At 36.5% G+C, this 12,920-nt stretch overlaps 1 protein-coding gene across 5 annotated transcripts in view; it reads left to right on the top strand.

Annotated features, from left to right (window-relative positions):
* The first annotated feature begins 3,340 nt into the window (after positions 1-3,340).
* The window catches only part of WDR19 (WD repeat domain 19), a 67,030-nt gene continuing 57,450 nt past the window's right edge, over positions 3,341-12,920 (top strand). For 2 of the 5 annotated variants that reach the window (XR_013993712.1, XM_081054671.1), the window contains exons 1-5: positions 3,343-3,428; positions 6,015-6,106; positions 6,405-6,470; positions 8,308-8,433; positions 12,452-12,567. Coding sequence is in view for 3 of the 5 variants with exons in the window: in XM_081054671.1 (XP_080910797.1) it covers positions 3,423-3,428; positions 6,015-6,106; positions 6,405-6,470; positions 8,308-8,433; positions 12,452-12,567 (406 nt within the window). In the remaining 2 variants the exon portion in view is untranslated. Of the gene's footprint in view, positions 3,429-3,538; positions 4,043-6,014; positions 6,107-6,404; positions 6,471-8,307; positions 8,434-12,451; positions 12,568-12,920 lie in introns of those variants that run through there. The other 3 variants (XM_081054672.1, XM_081054674.1, XM_081054673.1) reach the window with 3 other exon arrangements.

Raw genomic sequence — 12,920 nt, 5'->3', positions numbered from 1 at the left:
AGCTGGATTTCCCTTCTTTCCCAAATATGGTATTACAAAAGATTTTGCATTCAGGTAAGGACACAGGCACTTCCAAACAATACAAATACTTCCCAAGACTACCACAAAGAAAAATATTTCCATTAATTTTTAAGCTCCATTACAGATAAGAAAAGTGAAGCTGATAATTATCACTACAATGGCAGCCATATTAAAATATGTAAATGTGTCAACATTTGTTAATTTGTACACCTTACACGATGTTACACCAAATACATTTCAATTAAAAAGAAAAGTGAAACTGAGGAAGTTAAGTACATTATCTAAGTTACTAAGTGGTTATTACTGGGTTCAAATCACGTTGCCTACATCTTCCACTGTGCTTCATCACCTCTAAAATCCTTTTTTGTGTTATCCACCTATTGAAATCCTACCAATTCTGTCAACCTAATGCGAAAAACAAGAATAATAAAAAACAGAAAACTAGGCATTAATTAGAATCCCTGATTTATATAAAATAATAACATGCTTCTTGCAGCTTAAAAATAATAAATTGAAAAGTGATTTTCAGAAGACATATCCTAGGAAAAGATTTGTCACTTTGTAAACTAAATGTAAAAAACATATAGACTGTTTTTAGTATAACACATACGACAAAAAGCAAAGGGGATTTAGGAAACAATTACTAGAGATCAGTGTAATCCACAGATGGACATAATCAGCATAGCCTGGAACATGTTAGAAAGGTGAATTCTCCAGAAGCACCCCAGAACTGCTAACTCAGAGACTCTGGGGATTGGGCTGGCAATTTGTGTTCACCAGACTTTCCAAATGATTCTATTACACACTAAACGTATCAGATACACACTGAAGTCAAGGAAACAATGATCTAAATGATTTAGCCCAAAAGCAACAGAAAGGAGTTGAAGAAGAAAGAGATGACTTACTTGGTCTGGGAAAACTAAAAACAATTTTATTAGGATTGTTGCTTTTCTATTGCTCAGGACTGAGCAGCCTAATAAATGTGTTATATTTACTATCTGACCTAAATAAATATGTTAAATTCATACACATACCATAATTATGAATACACAGTAAAACTGGCATATATAGGGGCAAAAACTGGAAATAGGCCAAAAAGAAAAATGTTGATAACAAGATCTTGTTTTTTTTCTCTTTTTAAATAATTTTCTCTAAAAATCAATTTAGGTAAGTAGTGTCCCATTTTAGATTTGTGTGCACAGATTCAGAGGAGAAAATTTGCTCAAGGTCAAAGAACTAATAAATGCCATGAACAGGTTTAAACTGGGGGTTTATGACCAAGTTCAATTCATTATTACACCATGCAGTCCTTAAGAGAATCATATTTTACAATGGAAAAGCATTTAAATATATAAACATATTATAAGGCTATGCACACACACAAAAAACCCTGAAAAATCCAAATGTGTGCTTAATACTCATATTTAAAGGTTAAATGTGCAATGGCCACTACCTACCAGTTTTGTTTAGTAAATAGGTTATTAAGAAAAGTATGTTCACAAGTCTTCAAAATTTCTAAGCCAATTTCCTGAAAATACATTAAATTGACCATATTATTATGTAATTTCATTCAACTTGAGGTAAAAGTGAATGTTAAAAATGGAAAGATAACAGCACAATTTTATAATACAATAAATAACTGGGTACAATATATCAGTAAGTTCTAGCTTTCCGAAATGTATGTCCACTCTTGCCAAGAAAAGGAAATAAAGACCATCCAGACTGGCAAGGAAGATGTCATAATACTTAATATAAAAAATTTGCAGATGTCATAATATTGAATATAGAAAATTCCAAGGAATCCACTAAAAACTGTTATAACTAATAAATGAGCAAGTTTGCAGGATATGGTGATGGAAGGAGAACTGACTCTGGGTGGTGAACACACAATGGGATTTGTAGATGATGTAATACAGAATTGTACACCTGAAATTATGTAATTTCATTAACAATTGTCACCCCAATAAATAAATTAAAAAAAAAGTTTGCAGGATATAAATTCAATATACAAAAATCAATTACACTTCTCTACACTGGAAAGAAACAATCCAAAAATGAAAAAGTTTAAAATTTATGTATAATAGTATCAAAAATAAAACAAAATACCAAAGAATAAATTAACAAAAATAAGTAAAAGATTTCTTCACTGAAAATTACAAATTTTTTTAAAGAAAATAAATGTAAAGATATACCACATTCATAGGTGTGGGGACAGTCCCAGGGAGCAGTTTCCAGGCTTTCATGTGGAAAGGTGCTTGCTGGCTCTGGTGATAGATGGCCATCAGCTGTGACTAGTTGGCCATCAGCTGTAACCAGTTAGCCATTAGCCACTGATAGAACTGCCATGGTTATGCTGGCAAGAGTGGGTTGCAGTTAGGAAGGGGTTGGTTGGCAAAGAAGCCCACGGGCAGGCTGCGGATTGTGTGGCTCCTTCTTCCTGTATCTCCAGCCCAGCTGCCAGTGAGAATATAGTGGTATTTCTATTAATGGCTCTGTGGGTGTTCCTTTTTGGCCTCACCATATCCTGTGTTTTTATGCGGGGAGCAGGACCAGAGGCCCCGCATGACAATAGGTCACAGGCTTTTTTCTCCCCCAGCCTTAGGGGTAAGGCACAGTCTTCCGTCATTAAGTTTGATGTTAATTAGTTATGTGGTTTTTTGGTAGGTCTTTCTCGTTTTGAGGCGGTTACTTTCCATTTCTAGTTTGTTTTTATCATTCATGCGTGTTGGATTTTTAAGGATATGGGATTTTGTCAAGTGCTTTTTCTCCGTCTATTAATGTGATCCTGTATTTTTGTGATCCATTATTCTATGCTACTCAAACAGGTTCTCAAGAGCTCACTTTTCCTGCCAACGTGAGCTGGCCAATTCAGTGGGCCTATTAAGACCTTGGGATAGACTGCCTCTCACATCTCATTCTTTCTAGCCCAGAAACCCGGAGGGAAAAAAGGATGCTACTCATCCAAGCCCTCTTTGCATGTATTAAGAGTATTTACCCTATGAGCCAATTACCGCTTTGTGCCAACATTCAGCACCTTTCTTTTCCAGTTACCCTCGGCTTTTTACTAGCCACGGGCCGAAATTTACGCAGGCGCCTTTCACAGAGCCCGCCTTACACGGGCGCAGTCTCCAGGTCTTATCCAATCAGAGCCCGACAGGAAACCGAGGCGCAGCAAGGTCTCGCAAAGCTCGCGTCTGTAGGCCGCGCTTCGCTGGCGTCACGTGATCACCGTGCCCGCCTTCCGCCCCCGAGCACCTATGAGGCACCTCCCTTCAGCTGGTGCTCGCTGATTGGTCACTGCTAGCGTGGTCTCCTGGGTGACGAGAACGCGTTAGCCGTTTTGGAGGAGAACATGTACGCCTGCGCTCTTGCTAGATTGCGAGGCCCGCGGAGCCTTTGAGATGAAGGTAAGTAACTTACAAACCCCCCAAGGGCGGGAAGGCGGGACCACTGGCCCTTCCCCGCCGGCGGAGCGTCCCCTTGACGATTGGGACAAATGGCCCGCTCCCTCGTTCTTAGTGCTGAAGGGAGCGGAGTGACCAGGGAGGAGGAAATGGGGACGAAGTTGAAGGAGCGAGGGGAAAGGAAAGAAAATAGAGAGAGCGGAGAGGAAGGCCTCTTATTTCTGGAATCGCGACCGGAGTTGAAACAAGGTGGGGAGAGGGAACTCCGCCACGGTCGGAAACGCGCCGACTGGATCTGAAGCGACCCCGAAATTCGCCCGCGGAAGGAACCGGTCCAGTGACAGCGTTGGCAGGGTCGCGGGGACACGGACTGATTCGGGTGCCAGGAGCGGCCTCATTTCTTCCAGCGAAACCCTTGGCAAGCCGCGCGACTGCCCAGCGCCCTAAAAACAGTGAAAAGGCTGAAAGAATAATCTGTAATTGTAGTGCTTGTGATTGGTCCTATTTTGGACCAATGTGATCGGTCCTGTCTCCTTGGTGGGGAATGTACGTTATTCACGGAGAACTCTGCACACGCAAGTTTAGACGGGCAAGTGTGTCATCTGTGTGCAGTGTTGGTAGGTTTGGGCTTCTCATGAACCCCACTCCCGGGCCACTGGCCAACGCTCCCTTCACCTGTCCGCCTCACCACGGCAATACCCCCCTGCCCTGATCTTGCCAAGAAATGGAAAGCTCAATTTAAAAATTATTTTCTACCTCCTAATACTTCCTTGTGGTTATTAGTGTGGAAATTGGAACTGACAGAATCATAACTCACATTTCTGAAGCTCTTCACAATTTTTGAAGTTATCATAAGTGAGGAGATACTATTCCTGGTGTACAGTTGAGAATTCTGTGCTGAAGCAATTTAAACGACTTGCTTGAAGTCCTACAGCTAATAAATAAAAAGCAAAATTTAAACCTTGGTTTTACGGTTGTGAAGCTAGCACCATTTCCACTGTACTGTATACGGAACATGTATATAGCTCCTTTGAAGGAAAATAGTGTATAAGATAGCAGCTAGGGAAAGTCTACCATTAAGCTAATGAAATTCAAGTTTAAGGATCCCTTACTTGCATGAAGGGGTACCAGGGCAGTGTGGTCACAAAATTGCAAAAGTCAGATGCTTTTTTTCTTTAAGGGTGTCTTCATGCTCCAGGAAATTGGATGCACCTGTGATTATAGCACAGCTCTGTTTTCAATAGAGGTGGATTTCATCTCTTTAATTTACAAAATGCCTATTGATTGATGGTTAATTTTGAGCATGGGAATAATTGCCACTCAGACTATCAAGCCATTTGTAGTATGTAAACTTAGTATGCCTAGACATGAGCATCACTGTTTAATCTGTAATTTAACCTAATGTTAAAATCTAAATTTTTTTCATTCAAGCTCTGTGTTCCTAGATGTTCTAGATCAGCACTGTTTGATATAAATATGTGAGCTAATGTAACATTAATATATTAATATATTTTTATATATTAATATTAACATATTAACATTAATATATTTTTAAAGAAACAGGTAAAATTCATTTTAATATATTTTATCCAGTAAATCCAAAATATTATCATTTCAACATGTAATCAATATAAAAAATTAAACAGAGATAGTTTGCCTTCGCTCTTTCATAGTCTTTGAAATTCGATATGTATTTTATATTTACAGCACATTTAAATTTGGTCTACCCACATTTCAAGTCTGCAATAAAATTTCAAGTCTACATGTGGTTTGTGGCTTCCATAACCACAGTTCTAGATTGTTGAAGTGAAAAGAATGATTTTTCGATTGATACATTGTCCACCCAATAGCCAAATTAAACACTTAATCATGAAGTAAATATAACGATTGGGTAAATGAAGAAAATAATTTTGCAGGAAGTGTATACATTTTGTATTTCTATAATGGTTAAGATTTTTTAAATGGCAATTTTGTTAAATTTAATCTTCAAAAATCCATGCCACTGATAATTAGCTAAATTCAAGTTTAAATTATTTTACTCTAACATTTATGAAACATGAAAATTATACTTTAAAAAAAATTATTGGGGAATATTGGGGAACAGTGTGTTTCTCCAGGGCCCATCAGCTCCAAATCGTTTTCCTTCAATCTAGCTGTGGAGGGTGCAGCTCAGCTCCAAGTCCAGTCCCCATTTTCAGTCTTTAGTTGCAGGGGGCACAGCCATCCCCTGCGGAAATTGAATTGGCAACTTCTTGTTCAGAGCTCCCGCTCTAACAAACTGAGCTATCTGGCCGCCCTGAAAATTATACATTTTTATAAAATTAATACTCAAAAACTTTCAAAATAAGAAGGTTTTATAATAAACTTCCCCCTATATATTGAGGTCCGTATTCTACCAACTAGATTGTGATTTGTGTTTGTTGTATTGATTGATTGATTCATTAATGGTTTTGTTTGTAATATTGTTGACTTCTTTTGGATAAACTCTAACATAAGCCTTCACCATCCTGAGTCCTACTGTTTCCATGATCATATTTTGACATCTTTTCTGACCAACCCTTAATTGTATGTTTTCAAATATTTATTTAGCGTGTTTTCTCACTGCTGGAAAAGACTTGGCTTGGAGCACCTATCCAATTTACCTGGCAAAAAACATCAGGAAATTACCTTGCAATAACAGGGTAAGAAACCAGTGAATGTTTTAAATAAATCATCCTCCCTCCAAATGGTTGTATGCCCACATAACTACACCCTCTATTCAGGTAGAAGTTGTGAGATGGTGGTATGGTGGGAAAAGTAATATATTTATCTTCATTAGCATCGGAGTTTATAGAACCTTTTCCCTGGTAATAGCTTTTTAGATACAAATTATGAAACTAGGATGAGAGAACACTGAAAGCACTTGTATGGCAGCTAAATTTTTTATTTACGTAGATAAATTTAAAACATTTAAATCATATTTTTGTGTTTTACTTTTAGAGCTGATCATACTGTAAAAATCTTTGATCGCCATGGTCAAAAAAGAAGTGAAATTAACTTATCTGGGTAAGTATAGCAGTAGATCAAAAACTTTCCAACTTTGTTGCCTAAAAGATAAACTGTTGTCTTAGAACCAAAATCAAATAGAATTTTATAACATGTATAACCTGTGTCTCCTCTTTTTCTCCATTGGCAAAAGGTTTTTAAAAAAATACCGTAAGTAGTTAATGAAATACATAGATAGCATGTGAGTTAGAGTTTATATAAACACCCATTCATTCACAGGGAAGCTTAAAGGCAAGATTATAGATGAGTTCATATGAAAGAATTCTAATTTAAAAACACGCCTTAGATGTGTACAGGCAGAAAACATAAATCTGTGTAACTGTAATATCTCCACTCTAATAAATTGGAAAATAGTTATTTCCACATAGTTCAAATTCATAAAGGACAAAGACTTTATCTATATTCAGGAAATCATTCTAGATTTCACTAAACATAACTTAAGCATTTCTAATGATTCATTGTCACCATTACCTGTATTGTAATAGTTATTTTTACTGATAGTCTATGGTGGTTAAGATGTGTAGAGGCTCTCACCTAAATTATGGTCTTATGCTGCCATGCTTTTAAAATTCATACCTGTTTTCTATAGTCTTTTGCTACCCTCTCTGCAAATCAGGTTTTATTTCTCTCTGTCTCTAATAGCCTTTCCTACCTCCTGCTCTGCCCCCACCCACCTAGTGCCACCATTTTGGCATTTTTCCATTGCTCTCTTAATTGTTGCCTGTTTTCTATATTCTGGGAAACAGGTTGAGGTAGTTATAATTATGTCTAAAATAAAGCAAGAAGGCACTGAGTAAACTTTTTTTTAGTAAATTGTATGAGTGTTTCTTACACGAGCTGTATGACATCTATTTTGGTTATACAATGGCCTTATTTATTTATTTATTTATTTATTTATTTTTTACTTCTGAATTCTTTAACCATTGTATATTGTCCTTAATTGGCGTGATTTTTATCAACAATTTGAAAGCTTCCCTCTTTCATATCCCCCAGAACTCTGAGAACATTACAGAAAATTAAGATCTTTAAACAGATTTCAACAGTTTGAAGCATAAAATAACTGAAGCAATTCCCAGCCATTTTAAACGTAAATCTATGCAAGAACAAAGAGTCTCAAAATGAAAAATAGCATTAGAGAAAAAAGGTTAATCCTCAAGGAAGTTTTTAAATTTTAAAGAACATTTTGGAATAATTTTGGACAGTAAAGAACATGTTAAACAGAGCATTTCCTATGTGCAACTATTTTGTCATCTTAATCAAATCACTCTTCTTATTCCATTAAGATACGGAATGAAAATAACATTTCTTACCACTTCAGAATTGAGTTTTTCCATTGTTTGCCATCCTGCATCTACCCAGCCTTGATCTGTTTTATACACAATTTATCTAAATATAACTTCATTTCTTATCTACCTTCTTTTTCTCTCTGTAAATCTAAAATAACCTTTTAAAGCTTGATTGTATTAACCTCTTGATTCCAGATGGGATTCATTTGTAGTGATGCTCAATGAGTGTGTTTTACCAAAAGGCCAGGTTCCTTAGAGGATCCAAGAAAATCTGCTAACTTATTCGGTATAACTATATTTAATATAGTATATGAAAATTATATTTAAAAAAGAATTTCAATTTCTTCCATCCCCTCAACAATAACAAAAATTGTAGGTCAATATTATCCAAGCAGTGAATAGTGAGGTGTATTTCTTACTTTAGAAAGTTGATGGTCTATTCAAAATAGCTTGAATGATCTTGTGATAGACAAAAATCACAAATTAGTGAATATTTAAGTTTCCTATACTTACAAAATATGTATAATGATGTTTTGCTCTTTTTAAAAAAGTAACTGTGTTGCTATGGATTGGGATAAAGATGGAGACATCCTAGCAGTGATTGCGGAGAAATCTAGTTGCATTTATCTATGGGATGCCAACACAAATAAAACCAGCCAGTTAGACAGTGGCATGAGGTAAGGATAACTTTTATTTTTAAATCTTTACTTAGAACATTCACTTAGAAATATGATTATTTGTAGGTTTGATGCTAATAGTAATTACTACTTTCATTATACAAAGATGTATTGATGAATTATTTTTTTATAAAAGAAAAAGTTTACTTCTTTTTTGTTACATATAATTCTGTTGATTTTGCCCATTAATTAGAATATAATTGTTACAATTGTAAAATATAAATACCTTCTTAAAAAGTTATTTTTGATAAAGCAGACTAAAAAGTCCAAAGATGAGGCAAAAACATATTTGGGAAAATCGGGAGATGGAATTGGCTGCAGGCATGGCGGGATATGTGGTTCTAATGATGCAATCAAGCCTCTGTCTTTTCTCCATCTTCCAGCTCTTTCTCTTTATTGACTCCATTGTAAGTCAGACTCTCTTCATGGCTACTGGCAGCTATTGGCTTACATTATTCTTTACAGCAAGTTATGCCAGAGAAAAGAGCACGCCCCCTTCACATCACTTGTATCCACTCAGTTCTTCAAAAGGTCTCTTAGTTGAATAGGTGGGGCCCTGGGATTGGTAATCCCAATAAGTGAAGAGTGGGGTAAGGTTGGGCACTTCTCAAGTGGAAAAAGTCCTGGGCAGACAGAATAAATTACAGATCTCTACTAAAATAGAAACCATTTTCCCATATGGAAAAGAAAAACTTGTCAGTATCTACAACTAAAACTTCGCATTTTTGACCTTTGACAAGTTTCTTAACCTCTCTCAAAGCCTCAAGTTTTTCATCTGTATGAAATGGATATGATAATATCTGCCTCATGACATCATGCGGCCACCAGGTGGGCAGGAAGAGATCACACACATTCCTAAAGATTAAACTGTAAGTTCCCAGTTTATTGATCAAGGTGTATAACTGGACCCAGAGGAAGCAAGATGGCCATGCAGAACAGGACCAGATGGAACCTTAGCAGTTTCCCTTGACCTGCTGAAGTGATGCCCGAGGCTTGTAGCCACAGGTGATACTGTCTGTCCAGAGTAAAGTCTTGCTGGATCTAAGAGCCTTCATTTCTTGCCTTCCTTTTACTCTTTGGGTATATATCACTTTTCAAAAAGATTTTACACACTCTGTGAGCTTCCATTCAAGAGAATGTTTATAAATATCAAACACTGGCTCTGGAACCAAATTCAAGGCCACATCCTCACCCAGAGAAAAATGCATAATTGATCAATCCCAGGTGTTTCCAACTGGTATATGTCTGCTCCCTCTGTCTTCCCATAGATCCATTTCCTCACATCATATCAGAATTGTTATGTTTAATTGTATGTCATGGCCAAGCATTGAAATTAAGAACTGAGTGAATAATGGTAGATGCTCTAGTAATTATCATTAAGGTAAAATTAACAGTGTTTTACTATTAATATTAATATTGAATGTCTAAGTGACTTCCGTATATACAAAGGTATACTCACCTCTTGCTTTTTACTTACTGGTCAATCTGTTATACTAAGATAGCTAAAATTTTAATATCGTTTTTTTCTTAAATTTATTTTGCAAACTTAAATTTCTTTTAAACCACTTAAATTCCATTTACAAATTTAATTGGAATTGATTCTTTTCAGCACTTCAAATGCGTTAAATAATACATTAAACATATTCCAATGCAATTATTACAAAACTTACTACAATGCCACTTAACTATCTTAAATTATTGTGTTAATACAACGGGTTGAATTTATTTCTTCATTTTTATTAGGTGCATTTTTATACCATCTTAAGATTATGGTAGTACTTCCCTTGACCCTACCTAGGCTTACAGCAGTTATGTACCTGGGATACAGCAGTCTTTCCACAGAAAGCTCCCTACAGCATCTGGCTCATCCAGCAGTTGATTCTTGGTTGGCTCATGGGAAACAGGTGCTTCTCCAAGGCCATTCAGACCTGAGCACCAGTCATCCTGCTCAGCCTCTTCTGATTGCTCTTCAGTTGTCATATCAGCAAGACTTTCTTTGTAAAGCTCGTGCCTGTCATATAGATTGCATTTTATTTTATTTTTTTGGTAGCTAGGTGCATTTCCCTAGAATAATGTATTCTTTAAGTTTTGATTGGTCAGAAATACGTTATTTTTATTGACCTGCTCTGTTAGCATTATTGGAAACTTATGCGTGCCTTGGAATCTTCTAATTTGTATGGTCTCCTAGAGGCCTTATTCCTAAGAGAAGATAGATGGAGTCTGTTCAGTTAGCTCTTTTGAGGATATTTGATAAATTAGTCTTCTTGGAATATACTATTTAACCCTCTTTCTAGTTGGTTGTTGTGTGACTGTTAGTAAACTATTGGATGGAGTAATGTTAAACTACTCTTGTTTTACGCCAGCACTGTTGCTGATCAGACCTTGTTCTTGTCATGTAGTTCCTCTTTTCTGGTACTATTTAATCACTCACAATTCTTTTTATTCATGTTTTCTGAGAAGCAGACTCCAAAATAGGATTAAATGTATGAGATTTATTATAGCAAATGCCTGTCAGGGAACACAGAGGGTGAAGAAGAGGCTAGAAGAACCATCAGGCCATAATGCATGTCTGAGCCTTGGAAAGGAGAGAAGGAAGGAAAAAAGGTTAGGTAGAAACATCTTAGACTGCAGCCCATTCTAAGAAAGTTCAACTAGGCTGTCAAGAGATTTTAAGCCATAGTTACGTATCACAGGAGTCCTGTGTCTCCCAGGAACGGGCCTCAGCGCTATTCCTGCCCTGCTCAGTCATTGCCTGAGCACAGCTCATGGGAAGGCATGGCCCCAGGACCCAGAGACGATGGATTCCAATGCTTTCTGCTGGAACCTTGGTCAGTTATACTTTCCATAGCTGGAGATCTGAGAGGCACATTCTCCCAACAAATAGAGAAAAATGCATCTTTTATAAAATAAACACTTAATAGAAGAAACGTACCATCCTGGTATATAATACTTCTTATAAAAATTAATTTTTTAACTAAACGTTTTATTACATTCTTTTATTACCACTACTCATATGCTTGAAGTGAATTATTGTCTTCCAAGTACCATCATGGTTTTGTGGCCTTTCACAAACTCAACTTGTTTCAGTTAAATACATAATTTTTAATGCTCAAATTCTCCTGATTTAGCCAGGGGAAACCCCTTTAAGCTTATGCTTTTGTCCTTACATTAGTGCCCTCAACATTCTTGAAAGCAGTGTTGCTTTCTGAGAACAGTCTGTCAGTGGTTCCCCAAGTTGAGCTGCATCAGATTTAATAAGCTGGAGAGTTTATTAAATCAAATAGCCGGTCGCCAACCGCAGAAGTTTTTCATTCCGTAGGACTGGGGTGGGATCTGAGAACTGGCATTTCAAAACAAGTTCCCAGGTCCTGGGATTGCATTTTCAGAACCACTTTTCTAGATGCATTGTGTTTTCTTTCCTCAACATATGTATGGAATGAGCTACTCACCAAGGAGTCCTGATTTCCTTTAGTAGGGAATTGTATTCTGTGAGTCCTAGGATGCACGAGAAAACTGGTGGTAGGCAAACACGTTTTTGACATTCTTTTGAGCTACTCGTAATAGTGACAGTTGGAAAAGGTATGTTCTTCATGGATTCCCACTGATTTTTCCAATATAATATATCATGTTATTGGGCCCTACTATTTTTTTTTTTTTTAAAGCACAGGTGTCATCATCCGTTAAGATTTTTGCCACATTTAGAGTTATGGCTATCATTAGTAGACAGTTAATAACTATATTTCATCATGAGTCATCTCATGAAATTGAGGTTCCATCATGACTGAACCGAAGTCTATATTCATTATACATTTGTATTGCAGCCTAACTGACTGTAAGATCATCTTATAGTGTCTCCGTTATTTGTTTAGCACTTAGTCTTTGTCCTCAAGCATTAAGTTGTAATTTTGTACTTCAGCTTCTAAGTAGGTGTTAAAATTATTTGTGAAGTACTTTCTAAAAGAAGTATTTAGAAGTTATGATTGTGAATTGTTTAGTAATTTATATCTTACTGTTACAGGGATCAAATGTCTTTCCTTCTTTGGTCAAAAATTGGAAGTTTCCTGGCTGTTGGAACTGTTAAAGGAAATTTGCTTATTTATAATCGTCAGACATCTCGAAAGATTCCTGTCCTTGGTAGGTTATAGATGGAAACACTGCTAAATATTTGAGATGCTTTACATAAATGTAAATTTTACTGCCCCTGACTTCCTGATATTGTAAGGGAAATTTTGTAGTATTACGATTCCCCTGGTCATGCCTCACATCTGGCTAAACTAGAATATCCTTCTTTACTGCCTACTAAGAATTTCCCAGGCTACATACAGTAGATTGCTCTAAAGTCAACGTCAACCTGTGCTTTTGGTCACCAGAACATTAACAACATGGCTTCCATCTATCCCTTTCTCACCCAAGTTTTCGTTTTGGATGTAGAATAGCTTATACGAGTATCAACACATTAGTACATTTGGTGACTGCTTGGACAGAGT

The sequence above is a fragment of the Rhinolophus hipposideros genome (assembly GCF_964194185.1).
Source record: "Rhinolophus hipposideros genome assembly, chromosome: 1".
In the NCBI taxonomy this organism is placed as follows: domain Eukaryota; kingdom Metazoa; phylum Chordata; class Mammalia; order Chiroptera; family Rhinolophidae; genus Rhinolophus; species Rhinolophus hipposideros.
The sequence above is the reverse complement of the archived record's forward strand: the minus strand, read 5'-3'. Positions and strand labels throughout refer to the sequence as shown.